At 35.8% G+C, this 13,458-nt stretch overlaps 1 protein-coding gene across 1 annotated transcript in view; it reads right to left on the minus strand.

Moving 5' to 3' along the window:
- Nucleotides 1–12,611, minus strand: part of LOC140153760 (low-density lipoprotein receptor-related protein 1-like) — a 228,719-nt gene extending 216,108 nt beyond the window's left edge. Inside the window, 1 exon segment of the mRNA XM_072176614.1 lies at nucleotides 12,422–12,611. Within this exon segment, the coding sequence (XP_072032715.1) occupies nucleotides 12,422–12,503 (82 nt within the window). The 5' untranslated portion in view covers nucleotides 12,504–12,611.
- Between the last annotated feature and the right edge of the window lie 847 nt (nucleotides 12,612–13,458).

The raw sequence follows: 13,458 nt of genomic DNA on the forward strand, positions 1-13,458 counted from the left end.
AATGTTTCTTTCATCAATTCCCATCCAATAGGTTAGGTCTGAATCAATTTAAAAGTACTTCAATTTTTAGTGGACATGCCTACTAGTACATGTATGACCTAATAACAGCCCTCGAATTAACCCACGGCACCGACGGCATATTGCCGTGGGTGCCCACCCCCATTGCCGCAATGCCCTCAAAATATGTCTTTATCGACGGCAGTCACTTGTCGTGCCCTAAATGAAGTTGCCGTGGGTGCCCTAGCCGGCCAGCCCTGCCCCTTCATTATAAAATCATTAACAAGTACTGGTTAAATCCCAGCAAAATTGTGGAAAATTAAATCGAAAATCTTGAACATGATCGCTATTTTGAGCATCGTAAGTTCGTAACCCAGCTATCAATCACAGTATACACAATAGTTTGTTGTGAATTAATATTCATTACCCCTACGTAAGCTTACATATTCAGCCAATCACATCGGCTTATACATTATCTGGTTACTAGAAATCTCACTTCATTTTCTCGATTGGTCAGAGAAATACCTTCAACGCATTATCGACCAATCAGAAACGCTGTTAGTAACTATAGCTTCTTCGACCTCGTGTTGTGAACAAAATCTGAGCGCTGGGCAAATCAATTGTTCTCTCGATTATCAAACATTGACTTCCCATTGCAAACCGATGGCGATACCCTTCCGGTATCGCCTTATCTTGTACATGTGAGCCCATCTCTAGATATGTTTTGCACTAAATAGTTTTTATCCTGGCGAATTTGATCAATATTATTACCAAAGTTACAGCTGTTTCATCGCTACATTTCGAGTCAGTTTTGCAGCTCAGAACTAGGGATCGCAAAATTTAAGTAAATTAAACTGTATTATAAAGCAGGTTTTTAAGCAATCAGGTTAGTTTTAGTGTAAAGTTGAGAGTCGAATTTTACTTTGGTGTCGAATTCAGCTGACGGTAATGCATCTATTCGCTTTTGAAAAATTGCCTTGGTGCCCTTCTCAAATTTTCAACAGTTGCCTTGATGCCCTTTTGAAATATTACAAATTGCCGTGCTGCCTTGCCTTTTCAGTGAAAATCCACGGCAATTATCAACTTGCCCTAAAAAAGTTGCTGTGTCCCTTCAGATCCTTAATTCGAGGGCTGGCTAATAACACACTAACCCCTTCAAGGCATAAATATAAAGCAGACCTGTAGGCCTACATGCATGGACAATGAACTTAAAAAGTTATCACTCCCGGTCCTAAAAAAAGGCCCATTCAGTGATCACAGCGTAAGTGTAACAAAATTAAAATTGTTTATCATTATAGGTATTTTTGAAATGAAAAATTTGGCAAAAAACTAAGAAAACAGCAGTATTGTCAAAGTTGAAGCGTCATTCAAATGTAACTCTACCTAAGTAAAGAAATTGGAGATTTGTTTAAAATGTCTTCTATTGTCTTTACACAGCTTTCTGCTTAAACCACTAAGCTGGTTATTTTAGTACATACACATGTACATCATACATGTATCTAATTTATATGACAGTACCATCATGCAAAAACCTGAATTTAAATGATTTTTATGCCCCCCCCCCGATGAGCAAATCACTGAATGGGTCTTGAACTGTACTTGAAAAATGATTATGACAAAGTCTCCCAATTAGTGCCCCCTGGGTGCTTCAGTCAGCTACTTTTTGTAGGGAGGGGAATATTGAAATTTATCAAATGAAGTAAAAATTGGGAATATCCACAATACATGTATCAATCATAAACAATCCAAATTCAGTGAATCAGGGTCCGCATTAAGCAATTTTATTTGCATCAAAAATGCTCACCAAATTTGGAATGGGTACAAAATTGCTACACATTCCAAAATTGTGTAGCAAATGATGAAATTTGTGTAGCATTTTGCTACTGCTACGCACTTATTGCAGACACTGCAGTGAATAATTAGTATGAAGTAAAACTTGTCAAAATCATCGCAATCCTGTCAAAATTTAAGCTGGAAAATTGAGACATTTGACAGAATGTAGATTTAAAATCTATGATTTACAGGAGCATCCTGATTGAAAAAACCTCCACACTTCGACACTTCCACCTGGGACAGCTGTCACTTGCAAAGGGTGCTAATAAGCTCTGTATGCTGAAAAAAAATGCCTCAAAAATTAGCATTACATGTACAATCAAAGTACAGAGTCTGTATAAAATATGCCTATTGAATGACATTCAGCTGTGAATTATTTGCCACATCGACAACACATTACAAAAATGTTTCCCTTGTTTTGCGGACAATACCGCATTTATACAGCTCCTTACATACAAAATATTACATTTGATTTGTTCACAGCAGATTTGGCACTCAAGCACCAAATTTTGTACCGGTACCAAATCTATGTGAAAATCATCACAGTACAGAATTCTCTTACCTGTGAATACTGTACCCAAGTGGTAATTTTCGCGAGGGTTTTTAATTTTCGCGAATTAGCTTCAACTGTGAAAATAAAACCTTGCGAATATATGCAATAATGTATTACAAATATAGGGAAGGACTAGCCAATCACAAAAATAAAAAAATCATGAAAATTACCACTTACCATCAGATTGTTTTGTAATAAACGCCCTGGGGCGTTGATATTATACCAAAGGGGGCGTTTATTGGAAGTGAATTGTCAGTGAAAAAAGCTTAAAAATCGTGTTCAATTTCCCGATGGTGCTCCTATTAAAAGGAGGGATTTACTCTATACATGATGGCGGCGCCCACGGAAAATGATATTTTCGTGGGGAATACAACAAAATTACACCTGTACATGTAAGTGCATGGAATTATTGAAATTCTACCATAATTAGGCAATAAAATGGATGGGAGTTGAGTCATAATAGGTTTTGTCCATTCAATTTTGCGATCGTGACTGACATGACTGATGCAAGTTTTAAGCTTACCTACACGATATGTCATGGAAATATTCGCATTTTTGTCAAATTTTCACAGAAAAATTGGAGGGGGGCGTTTATTAGAGGGGGAGCGTTTATTACAAACAATACGGTATATACAGTAAATTATAAAGTTAAGTGCAGAAAGGAACTGACTTGTTTCTTGATATTAGGCACCAGATGGCTCAATGAACAAATACATGTACTGTACATGTAGATGGATGCAAAATTCATCAAGAAATTACTGGGGATGATTAACCGATGATAAAATCTGCTGCCATTGATGCCTTTATTCACCTGTAGTACATAGAACACTTGGCACACTTTACCTGATGGGTCAGTGTCCTCATTATATATCGGTCTTTGTGGAATATCTGCATTATTATGATTAGGATGCATGGCATTGACAGGCAAAGAAGATTCACTCAATGGCATGGCATGCTTTGATGTGACTGCATTTGGCTACAACTTCTAAAGTAATTTTTTAAACCCATGTAACCCATTGTTTCTATGGTTACTTAAACCCCAATTTCTAGTGAATGATGATGGTCAGTTCTAGTCATGTATATTTTATACAAATTAGACGGTTCAAAGAATCTGTGATTACATTTTTAAATCATACAAATTTTTACTCTTTTTAACTGGCTTATAACTAGAACCTGTGCTTACAAACACATTGATGCTTACATTGTATTTGTGCAAATTGGAGCTACTTTAATTGTACATCAAGTGAACTGTGCATCTCAAATTTATACATAGTTCACTTTTGTGTAAACCTACAATTTCATGCTCCATCACAAAAGAACAAAAGACACTGGCAACCCAATAGCAGATTATAGGCTAAATATTTACTCAAAGATAGGGTCTACTTTGTACACTTGAAAGATTGATTCTAAGAATTATGATCAGTCAAGAAAATATTCAACATTCAAAGCTTATCTCAAGCAGGAACGAAATGACCATCAGCTTCTTGATTTTCAATGTCAATTGATTCACTGAATGCTAAGAAATCAACAAATCAGATTCTTGGAAATGACTCATCACTGTAAACCATCGGTAATCACAATAACAATAGTACTATCTTCATAATAACAAAAATATTCATTCTCCCACTTCATGTGCCAAGCAGGGTGCTTTTTTAAGAAAGTCATTTGGATGTCAGTCACAGTGTCTTCAATGCTAAGTATTCTGTTGGATATCATCAAATTGTAAATCTCTAGTCAGATTTTCAGTGTGTTAACAAATATGTATCAAAGACGTTACGTTCATGTACAAAACATTCACGTTCTTATCTTGTAAACATTGTATACCCATAACTACTTTTATGAAGAATGAATGTTCTGGAATTGTTTTTTTTATCCTTCATCTCTATTAGATTTTCAGTGTATTAGCAAGTAGAAGCAATATCATCACTACAACATGTACAATATGCCCCCAAAACAGAACTCCCCCTCCCCACATAATCGCAAATTGACACGACAGCTTCATTCCAATTCAATTTATTTCATCCAAAACGATCCTGTGATACACCTTCCCCAATCAAACACATTTGCATTTGATCATCTTCTACTCTTCCCTGAGTAGATCATTATAATATCAAATCTAAAAACCATGCCATGGAATTCACCATATCACGTCCAAACTCACATTGGGCGCCCCATTCCTTTTTTAAAGGAATTTTTATTAACTGATAAATTAGTTCCACAGTAGGACTTACTCGGTTCCTCTGGTCACGATGCCCTCAAATTGCGCGCAGCCACTGAGCCGCCAGTGCAAGTACAATGTTGAATGGTTTAGTTAGGATATAATGCATACATGTATGGTCGCATCCAGCAATGACCAGTGCTATTCCACAGTTCCTATCCCTATTTGAATGGTATACACTTTTTAACATTCAAAACATAAACATGTTTTCTACTTTTTTTCCTTACAACATTTACTAAATTATTTAGAATTGCAGTCAATAATTAACATTTCTCCACGTGAAATGATAGTTAAGAAGCAATGTTCAACTGGATTTCATAATTAAGGAAAGACTATGATTGATGATTGATTGATCAATTAATAAGGATTGATTGAAACTACATATATGTCCAGCTTATGCACACTATTTTACAATCACAAATCAAGATACCCCTAGTTGGAATGCTCCAGTATCCTACTTCCTCATATTTTGAAAACCAAGTCATCAAGTAAACACTAAGTGACATACCCCTTTAAGGTAAATTAATTACACTTTGACTAGCATGATCTAATTATTCCAAAGCAAAGTAATGGGATTATAATTCCACTGCATGACAGACATCAACAACACAACCACCAGCACGATGCAAAAAAAAATGGGACGACACATGAAAGGAAAAAGGTCAAGTATTGCTGGTACAAATGTGACACAACTCTGGCATTCACATGATTCCAGGACTCAGCATCGAAATAATAATGGCTGACTCCATTACCCAGACATACTTGAAATAACAAACCTACCATTTGAAGAGCAGTTCATCTCTTTTGCTTACGAGATTGTTAAATATTACTGGCGCCATTTTAGAAGAAGCTAAAAATCATTTTATGTGCTGCAATTGAATATTGATTTCCAATTAAAAGAAGTAATTTTAATTCAGCTACATTAGTAAAGCAAATTTGGTCGTTTAGTGCAATCACTGAAGCCTGAAATTATGAAATCAATTAAAAGTCATTTAACTAGAATGCTACATCAATGTTACAACATATTTTATTATTAGTTTTTATGACTACAATTTCATCATCCTAAACATTGTGTTCAAAAGCTGAAGTCTCCAACAATGATCCAATCCAAACACAACATTTTTAAGGGATCTTCTAAAAAAATTGACAATTTCATTTTCTTGAACCAAAGGTTTTACCAAAGGTAGCAGGCCAATTTATTTCATGTTTTAGAGCTTCTTATGTTAACTCAAAGGAATAAATGTCCAATCCTGGGACTAACCTATTGCTCCACAAGCATATTTCAAGAATTTCTCTCTAAATTCCCACAATGATTTTAATCAATTTTACCCAGCTACCTTGACCATGATGCTGACATTTAAATCACTCTGTTTAAGTCTTTGACCTAATTATATGTGCTGTTTGTATGAAAACTAAGAGGTGGCTGTATTGTCAAACAGGCCTATAAAAATCTTGGCCCCACCCCACATCTTACACGTGCTAATGCTAATTCCCAATTAATGGTCTAGATGGGGCCTACTGTGATCTCAGTGAGCAGGAAAATTTGTATTAAGCGTTTCCGTACTGTTTTTCTAAGCCTTTTTAGACTCCATATAAAAGGCACCCCATGAATGTGCCAAATATTGCTTGCCCCCCCCCCCTACCAAACATTGCTTGCCTTCCACCCTTTTGACTGACTGGAAAATTCTCCCCCCCCCCCTTCCACTTGTCCCTATTACCCAGGGCTCATAATTATTGCACAGCTACTAACAACAACATGCAAGCCTTTGGTCTGGAGTCTAAGACTATTGCACTGATAATAAATTGAATTCAAATCAACAAATTTAGATGTAAAATCCATTTAATATTTCTAACATTTTGTAGTTGTACACTGTACAAAATGTATGTAACTCATTACTGGCCATGCAGTTATCCTGGCCATTGGCATGTACCTTGATCACTGAACTCATACAACATTTGATTCATTATTCATAGCACAATGGAGTCATTGACCTAGATGAAATGAATGTAGGAAGCCCTGCACTACACATATAAAATGGTAGCAATATAATAATTGACTCCTTTTCTAATAAGGTCAATGATTTGTTTCAAGCACATGTGTGCTGGTACTGTAAGTAAAAGTAGAATTTTTTGCCTCAATGAAGTTTTTGCCCTTTCCCAAAATTCATGATTTTTATGCTTCTTTCATTGACCTAAATCAAATGTTCACAAGGAATATTTATTCTACACCTACAGTACGGTACTTGAAAAGCATGAAATCTCACATAGACTAGTGTGAATATTTCCACTCAAATACAGTATACAATTCACATTGATTGGAATTAAAAAATTTCAAATATGAGGAAACTGGCTTATTTGCTTTCTGATTCCTGAATATTATTGGTTACAGAGAGTACTGGTCCATATCCAATGTTGGATCTTTATGGTCAATGTATAATTACTCCCAGTCCCAGACCACAGAGGAAGTGCAATTTATCAGATAAATACACAAACACACATTTATTGCTTTAGAATAGCATCAAATACACATATTTTTTATCAATTGCTATATTTTTGTGCACATGTGACAGCAAAATTCTTTTCAAGTCTTTGCATTGAAGCAAGCAACTACAGACATTTAAGACATGTGGGTGGAAAAGAAATGCACAGGGTCAATTACAATAGGCACAGTGCACAAGTTCAATGGTAGAGAGTTCCCAATGCATTCAGATACACACAATGATGGGGCTTACTAAAGGGGTTACTGAAAACACAGTGAGCCACCGGTATAATAGAATGTGTGTAGTGCACTGCACTGTATCCACACTTCAACTGTGAAAGATAAACAGGTTGTATTTTTTTAATGAAATATTTGGAGGTTTTGGCAGGTTTTACTATGTGGTCAATGGTTGTACGTAGACTACGTACAATATAGGCCTACGTACAGTGCACATACACATGTACATTGAATGCAGGGATATGTTTTTTTGCAGAAGGAAAGACCTTATTTTTCCCATACGTTTTTCAATGGGACCGGTGTTAAGGGGGTACTACACCCCTGGCCAATTTTGTACTTATTTTTGCAATTTTCTCAAAAATTATAGCACATTGGTGACAAGTAAGAGATGTATATTATAGGGGCAAGGACTACAACTACTGCACTGAAAATTTAGCAACTCAAGGCAAGCAGTTATTGATTTATTGATCAAATATTGGTTTTCCCTCATTTTTGACTATAACTCCACAACTGTTGTCTGTGCTGAAATAAAATTTCCAGTGCAGTAGTTGTAGTCCTTGTCCCTATAATTAGGGATGACCAATGAACCATCAACTTGATTAGAACGCTCCCATAGACATGCAGGGAGCTCAACTGTGCACTGCTTGCACAGACATTTCTAAATTGATCTCATTCTTTTATTTTTCAATATTTTTCTGCAAAAAATTGGGGAAGTGAATGCCAAATATATTTTGTAACTATCTTGCAAATTACAGCAACACAACTTATTTAATTTTTCTGTAAGTGCGAGTCAAAATTGGTCCATCGCCACAGTGCGTTTAATTGCCAGTGGCTGAGTTCAGCACTGCTCAAGAATGGCACAAAATATTCATGTCAATAATTTCAGGTGAAAAACGTGGTCTACTGAGCTGTAATTTGGCAGAGTTGCCAGTAATACCTCTATCATACCCTCCGTAAAAAAAAAAAAAAAAAATGAACAAGTAGATCTCGAGTTACAAATTAAATCACCAGCTTCCCTTTAGAATTTCCATACTCCTTTCGAATCATGCTAAGAAGACACCTTTCTGAACATAAATGTGAAGTTTCGTGCTTATTCGATGTATTTTTCACCTGATTTCAACCCTAAACATTTTCTTATATTTAGGCCTATACCATCTACAACTTGCTGCTGGCTATACCTTGTTTAGAACTTTCAAAAGAAGTACCTGAATGTGCAGACATAACTGTTTCAAAATAGCCCTTGAAAGTCATGCAGGTGACTCCGAGGTCATGCATTGAATTGGTTTGAATGAAGAATACTATGGGAACCAGCACCTTTTGTTAGAAGTCACACATGAGCATGATGAGTGAAGTGGATTTAACCTCTATTGTTGTGAATGAGTCAATGACCTTCAATGACACTGAAGATTTTGTTTGCATACACCTACTAATTGGTCATATTAAACCCAATAACATTGAAATTTTTGGTTGTGAAAAAAAAGTTCACCTGGACTTAGTGCAATTTTGATTTTGTGCCATATCGGCCATCTTGGATGATTTTTGGCAAATGTTCTCTAAATGCATGATTTCAATGCCTCAGTTTGAAAAAATAATTTATGCCATTGACTAGTAAAGTGCCATTTCACAAGAAACCCTTTGATACTTTCACAATATGCTTGTTTCATGTTTGCATATATGTTAAAATAAAGAAATATATAAAGGTAAATATATGCTTATGCCAATTTTGCTCCCAATTGCTAGTTTTGGACCTTGTCATTTTATTTTGTTCCAATGACCGGTCAGAATGGGAAACTTTGAAAATTCATAATTCGAAAAGTTTTTGTCCGATTTTGACCATTTAACCACCAAAATACTTCTGTTGATGAGTTCTATCCAGAAAACAATCTTTTGTAGCAATAGGGCAACATGAAATTTTGATGGTTATCCCTACTATAATATAATATCTTACTTGTCACCAAATGCTCTTATAATTTTTGAGAAAAATGCAAAAATAGGCACAACATTGGGCAGGGGTGTAGTACCACCTTAAAATGCTTATTTCTCCCGTAACTTCCAAAAGCGCTTTTTTTTTAAAAATTTAAGTTCTTCTGAAAGCTTAAATTGGAAATGAAAAAAGATTTTTTTTTAAATAATTAATAAAAAATATTGCATAGAAGTGAGAACTATAGCAGTTTACAATTATTTCATTTTCACGTCATTTTGTAAAAAATACTATGAAGTGGCAACTCCACAAGAAATGTTGACATTTAACTCATTTTTGTTTGACTGTGGCACTTTTTTGTTATTTCAGGAATCGTATGCACATGGTATGAAAGTGTATTGGCCCCAGTTTATTTCAATAACACTAACAGCTTTCAATCAAATATTCATTGCAAAGCACCCAAAAACCTTGAATTTGATAAAAAACAGCATTCTCCAAGAATATGGATGTTCCAAATCTTATTCAAATTTTAAGATGGAATCTGTGACACCAAGATCAAAAACCATCACCAATATCAAGGTAGAGAAGAATTTTGGATGCAATTGCAAAAAAAAATGACAATTTTCCTCAAGCCCCATGTCCAAGCATTTTGGCCAGCCCCTACTCATTTCAAATATGAGGAAACTGGCTTATTTGCTTTCTGATTCCTGAATATTATTGGTTACAGAGAGTACTGGTCCATATCCAATGTTGGATCTTTATGGTCAATGTATAATTACTCCCAGTCCCAGACCACAGAGGAAGTGCAATTTATCAGATAAATACACAAACACACATTTATTGCTTTAGAATAGCATCAAATACACATATTTTTATCAATTGCTATATTTTTGTGCACATGTGACAGCAAAATTCTTTTCAAGTCTTTGCATTGAAGCAAGCAACTACAGACATTTAAGACATGTGGGTGGAAAAGAAATGCACAGGGTCAATTACAATAGGCACAGTGCACAAGTTCAATGGTAGAGAGTTCCCAATGCATTCAGATACACACAATGATGGGGCTTACTAAAGGGGTTACTGAAAACACAGTGAGCCACCGGTATAATAGAATGTGTGTAGTGCACTGCACTGTATCCACACTTCAACTGTGAAAGATAAACAGGTTGTATTTTTTTAATGAAATATTTGGAGGTTTTGGCAGGTTTTATATGTGGCCAATGGTTGTATGCGTGAGACTACGTACAATATAGGCCTCACGTACAGTGCACATACACATGTACATTGAATGCAGGGATATGTTTTTTGCAGAAGGAAAGACCTTATTTTTCCCATACGTTTTTCAATGGGACCGGTGTTAAAATGCTTATTTCCCCGTAACTTCCAAAAGCGCTTTTTTTTTAAATTTAAGTTCTTCTGAAAGCTTAAATTGGAAATGAAAAAAGATTTTTTTTTTAATAATTAATAAAAAATATAGCATAGAAATGAGAACTAAAGCAGTTTACAATTATTTCATTTTCACATCATTTTGTAAAAAATAATATGAAGTGGCAACTCCACAAGAAATGTTGACATTTAACTCATTTTTGTTTGACTGTGGCACTTTTTTGTTATTTCAGGAATCGTATGCACATGGTATGAAAGTGTATTGGCCCCAGTTTATTTCAATAACACTAACAGCTTTCAATCAAATATTCATTGCAAAGCACCCAAAAACCTTGAATTTGATATAAAACAGCATTCTCCAAGAATATGGATGTTCCAAATCTTATTCAAATTTTAAAATGGAATCTGTGACACCAAGATCAAAAACCATCACCAATATCAAGGTAGAGAAGAATTTTGGATGCAATTGCAAACAAAATGACAATTTTCCTCAAGCCCCATGTCCAAGCATTTTGGCCAGCCCCTACTCAAAATGCTCACAGCTCAGGACTAGTCAGGAGGTCATCCAAATCATATGATGAGCTGGAGCCCTAAGGAATCTGAAACATCATCATTGCTAGGCGCGTACAGAACTTCAGTAACCGGGGGGAGGGGGCATTTCTTGGTGAGTTAAGAAAGGATCATGAAATGTGTACCGTAAATATAATGTTCATGAAAATTGTGATTTTTTTTTTACTAATAATATACTATGCCATTTGTCTAAGGAAAATACACACTAAACAATTTGCGCAGGTCAGAACTGTCAGATATATGAAAAATTTCTTCAAAATTTGGTAAACAGTAAAATTGGTACCCACCTTAGGCTGTGCTTGCTATAGATCAATGCATTTTAGTGTCCATATTAGACAAAATTATCGTCAAAGTTCTGCCCAATTCAGAATTCTGCACCCTTGTGAAGGGTGCGAATTCAAATCGAAATAAAAATATCTGATCTTTGCGATCAAAAACATAAAATTACAACTTTGGACTTACTATTGGCAAATTACATTATTCCCAAACAAGAATAGAACATTCGACATCAACTTGAACTTGTCAACAAAATATTGAAGAAACATGCTCCAAACATATGGAAAGTGTGCAGTATCATGGTAAATTAATTTCCATTCAAACCCGAGAAAATGAAGCAACCTCGGTTGAATCCCAGTCCTTTTTTTTTTTCAGGGATTATGGACTGGTGTTACAAAATTTGAGGTTGGATGATTAATAGTACGATTATGAATTTATGTTATTATACTATAGATCACGCTTTTAGAATTTGCATCCAGACAGGGCCAGGGGTTATACAGCTTACAGCACCTACAGAATAAAAGCTGAATAATCCCTCAATAAAGACTTGGTGAAGGCTAATATGCTTACATCATACATGCTTACATGATCTGATGATTATGATGATTAACAATATTATGAATGAAGCTTTCATGCTTTACTTTTTTGTATGTTCATGTGTTTCAATTCATTCCTATATTTCCTGGCTCTTTCATTTGAAGAACAAAATGATTCACCAGGCCCTGAGCTTATAATATATCTATCATGATGATTTGTAACATCAACTAGATGGTTACATGAATAAATGTTGTAAAACATGCCAAGGCCAGGTACTACTACTACGAATACGCTGTTTTGCGACCACCACATGACATAAATTCGCTCTACACTGCATCAATGCATGCATGCAATGGAAAGTGTAAAACCAGCAGTAGCAGCATAGCATCAACAGTCCGCATCATCAACACTTACCATCCTCAGCATTCAACGTTGAAAATCCAACTATTAAACAAACGACCAGGATTGCCACATTTCTGGTACCTCCAGAAGGCATCCTGACTTCGATTTGTATACAAAAATCCACAGAAAAGTAGCTAATTTCAGCAAATTGTAAGTCCTAAAATAAGATTCCTCAGTGCACCAAAATTGTAGACATCTTGTATGGATGTTGTAACGTGGGATTTGTGTACATGCCTGAAGCTTAGATAGTTCCAGATAGACTTTCTCCTTGTATTGACTTTGCACACACATAATCCAGCCTAATTACACAAGGCACCAAACTGCGCGTAATTGGTATGCAAACACGGGTCACGTGTAAAATAGTCCATTCATTAATGCCAACTTCGTGTGTGCATGCGGCAAGTTCAAAAGATAAATAAACATTCATCAATAATAATAATAAATAATAAAATAATATTGTACAAATTGAAATCAATTTTCAATAATAAGGCGTATGTAAACAATATTTATTACACAGATTTGGAACTGTAACATATCAAACATTGGTTTTCTTTTAGACCAAACAAACTTTGATTCTGTCTTTAAACTTTAAGCTCTCCGCCTCCGCCGCATTTGTACTAATGATTCTGACTTCTCACAGCATGCCAGGGACCTCAAGAAGAACCTTACATCTAGGGGACACAGCGCACTTAAAGTGCAGCAGGCCATCAACAAGGTCAAATCTCGTCCCAGGTCAGATGTACTGAAGCAGAAGCCCAGAAGCCAGGACACCAATACCAGAGTCCCTCTTGTGGTCACTTTTCATCCTAACCTCCCTCCTCTCCGCAGCATCACTAATGACAATCACCATATACTTCAAACCTCAGATCGGCTACAACGAGCAGTTCCGATAGCCCCATCCTGGCCTACAGACGTCCTCGCAATCTTAGAGATCTTCTTGTGAGAGCTGAAGTCCCCCACTTTCTGATACTATTCCTTCCACACAACAGGGTACTTTCACATGTGATTCCAGGTGTGTTGTCTGCCAGGACCATATCCAAGAAGGGATT

Source organism: Amphiura filiformis, chromosome 5, assembly GCF_039555335.1.
Source record: "Amphiura filiformis chromosome 5, Afil_fr2py, whole genome shotgun sequence".
In the NCBI taxonomy this organism is placed as follows: Eukaryota; Metazoa; Echinodermata; class Ophiuroidea; order Amphilepidida; family Amphiuridae; genus Amphiura; species Amphiura filiformis.